Source organism: Temnothorax nylanderi, unplaced genomic scaffold, assembly GCF_030848795.1.
Source record: "Temnothorax nylanderi isolate EJ_2023f unplaced genomic scaffold, tnyl_v1.0 TNYL_tig1032_pilon, whole genome shotgun sequence".
In the NCBI taxonomy this organism is placed as follows: domain Eukaryota; kingdom Metazoa; phylum Arthropoda; class Insecta; order Hymenoptera; family Formicidae; genus Temnothorax; species Temnothorax nylanderi.
In genome coordinates, this window is record NW_027250094.1 from 22,372 (window position 1) to 25,816 (window position 3,445).

The 3,445-nt window shown below is 33.0% G+C and overlaps 1 protein-coding gene across 1 annotated transcript; it reads right to left on the reverse strand.

The window, feature by feature from the left end:
* Positions 1-1,474: 1,474 nt before the first annotated feature.
* On the reverse strand, positions 1,475-2,638 carry LOC139786421 (uncharacterized). Its single transcript, XM_071725594.1, has 5 exons — positions 2,469-2,638; positions 2,311-2,399; positions 2,014-2,236; positions 1,664-1,786; positions 1,475-1,584 (listed from the first exon to the last, which is right to left on the reverse strand). Exons 1-5 carry the CDS (start codon positions 2,473-2,475, stop codon positions 1,475-1,477), a joined length of 552 nt encoding a protein of 183 aa, XP_071581695.1. The 5' UTR covers positions 2,476-2,638.
* Between the last annotated feature and the right edge of the window lie 807 nt (positions 2,639-3,445).

The window sequence follows — 3,445 nt, forward strand, 5'->3', positions numbered from 1 at the left end:
AATAAATTCAGAATTAATATTTTGTCTAGACATAATTGTAATTCTGCATTTTCAATTATAGCTTAATAATAATTCGATGAATTATAAGTATGTCTAGACATAATAATAATTTCTTTTCTTTGAGTATCAATTTAATTTGGTAGAATTTTTATGATGGTATTAAATAGTAAAATGGCGTGCCGTATACGCACACGCAAAAAAATATCATTTTAGTGCTAAGAAAACCAATTACTCAGTTTTCTCTTCTTTTAAGTAACGATGATCTTTACAAAAAATGTTTTCTTGATAATATTACTTAAAATACATAATATTCTAAATTTTAATTATTTAGTTCTTCAGTTAAGAATATAAAATTAAAACAAAAATTCGATTTGCTAATTATTTTGATAGGAGAAGTCAAGGCTATGAGGGTCAGATCACAGTGCGTAATATCAGAAATAACTGATTTATTCGTCGTTTTGATACATTACATCGATCCGTACGTTTTGGCTCAGCTTTGAGCCATCTTCAGCGGTAGTTACAGAAGTTAAGTTACACGTTCTCCGTACCGTATGGTGAGTTTACTGATTCAAAGTATCAGAAACATAGACCAATTGATCCATATCTGTAAATTTGTTCAATTAATGTTGGGATATTAAAAGATCCCTTCCCTGCATAAAATGTCGGATTGAAAAGAATTAAAAAGTATTAAATTTTTGAATACTTCTGAATTCTGCTTTCTGATGCGAAGAAAGGGATTGAAAAGTATTGGTTCGCATAAAACTTTACCGCGCTGAATGTGAGACAGCAGTGGTTGATGCTTCGCATTGAAAAGTATTGGATCGCATTAAATTCATCCGCGCCGAACGCAACTTTTGGCATCAATGCTTCGTATTGAAAAGGATTCGGAAGTATTAGCAAATGGAGGTTCATATTCCTTTCTATGACAAAGTAGAAATAGACAAATTTTATAATTATAATTTTTTTTATTACAATCGTTTAATTAATACAGCAGGTGAGAAAATGAAACTTGCTTAAAGCTCTACTATATGTTGTACTCTCAGCTCTACTATATGTTGTACTTTGAAATATCACAATAAACGATGAATAGAATAAGTTTCTTTGGTTTATAATCTAAGTAAATTACATTGGTACGTCACGGAATTCTTTCAAACAATTCCGTGACATTGCCCGATTTCATATGAAATAATTTTCATAGCCTGACGATGGAGATGTCACGGAATTGTCTAAAAGAATTCCATGACATACCAATGGTCACAATCGCTTATAATGACATTACTTCGTTAAATGTTACATCATTTGGAAGAATGGAAAGTGTGGATGGAATCTTTCGATGGGAATTATTTGATGGGACCGGTGGGTTGCTGCAAATTTCCTTCCATTCTTCTATTCCTTTCTGTCGTTCTTCTTCGGAAAGGCCTTCCTGATCTTCGTTAGTAGGTTCTGCTTTATCTGGAAATTTATCGTCTTCAATCTAATCTTCATTCAGGGATTGAGCAAATCTTTGCACTTCTTCGGGCATTTCATTTTCGTCATAGGATTCACGTTCCTCCTCCTGTGTTTCTCCTCGAGTCTCTCTATCACCTACAAACACAATTATAATGTAAAATAATATAAAAGAAATATGGGTCACTGTATTGAAAATAATGTAGCAGTAACTTGCCTCGTGGGACAGTTTTCATATCAGAAATTTTTTTCCGGATGTAGTGAAACGTGTTTAGTGCTTCCATATCTGCTTGAATGTTATCCATACCTCTTTCTGTCATTAACCAATACCGATAGAAGTCTGAAATGGTACATGATTGTACAACACTTTCTGCTCATGGAATACATTGTATGATTTACTGAAGGGCGTGTCTTAGTGACCACGTTACCACTTTTATATTGTACATATTTTTCCCTGAAACTTATAACTCGACTTAATTTTAAAGAGAAGGCAGATGTGCCTCAATCACAGAACATAAATGGCCACGTGGTCACCTTTGTACATCCCTTCATTCAAACAATACGTACCTTTGATAGCTAACACCTTTCTTTGATCAAGCTTTCCGCCTTCTGGTTTTTTTGTCTGCTTGTTCCTGTTGCTACCGCGCCCGCTCAAAGTACATTTCGTTAACAGTTTCTCACCAAATACAGCAACCGCTAAGTTTTTAACGAATACAGCGTTCGATCTGATGTTACTCATAGTTAGATAGTAGCAATCTGTAGAAATCCAAACATCTCGTCCCAAGTGTATCTACAAGGATTATAATTCAAAAATGTATAGATAATGTTATGAAGAATAAAAAAAAATATATATATATAACTTACTTTCGACTCGTCCACTTTAATGTATCCTGATGGCAAATACCCGTCGTTTTGCACACTGTTTAGTGACTTATTACTCTGTTCTAAAAGGACTGTAAAACAAAAGTGTTGTAAAATGATAGAAAGAGATAGTAGTACATTTTGGGAATTTTTTTTCTTACCTTTCATTTCATCAGCTGAATTTATGCAGTACTTTTGCAAATTTTCGTTCAGCTCTCTGATTCGCTGTATTTCTTTGTCCTTTTGTGACACTATCTTCTGCAGACGCTCACACTCTTTGGTTAAGTCTTCATTTATGTTAATAATTTGTTTCTCAAATGTCTTGATCTTTTTGAATAATTATTCAATGATCTTGCATTTACGATATCCTTTAATTGCTGAATAGAAGTACCAAAATTGGTACATTCAGGAATCCGTACAATTGTATTCTCCTGTATTTCGTGTGTTGCATTTTCCTCAACAACAGAACGTTTCCTTTGTTGATTTCTGTACTTTTGTAAATCCTCTATTTTTAAATTTTCATCGTTTTCCTTCTCCAGCGGTTTGACCTTCTCATTTTGAATTTTTTTTGGGATATAAATTTGTTTGTCTTGTAAGTTTTCATGTGTACCACGTGAAAATTTGTTTGTTATATCTCGCACGGGTACTTTTGAGTAAATCTCATCATTCTGAGCTTCTTTTAGGTTACCAGGCCTAAATATTTCCTGCGATACAATTTGTAGCCGAGAAGATCGAGACTCTATATTAATCCCTTTGGTTTCCGGGTTTGCAAAATTTTCCTTAGCACGGCCACACTTCTGACTAGCTTCCTCTGATGCTGAAATATTTGCTTTCTTAGGCGACGTGTCCAGCTTTTCAAAAAAAGAAGTAAAAACAAAAATAATTAAAATGAAGAGAAAATTTAGCAAAAATGTTCTGCTAATTAAAGTAAAAGTTAAGAACTTATTTTTATCATGAAGCAAACTTTTTTTTGCTAGTTTTAAAGTAAAAAACTAACCGAATAACATTTCTGATAACGCTATTCCCTTAATTCTTCGAAAAATCGCTCAGAGTATAATTAAGAAATTGAGTTTACCTTCTTCGTAATTAAAAATGAAGTACTGCAATAACATTTGTGATAATGTTATTCCCTTAATTT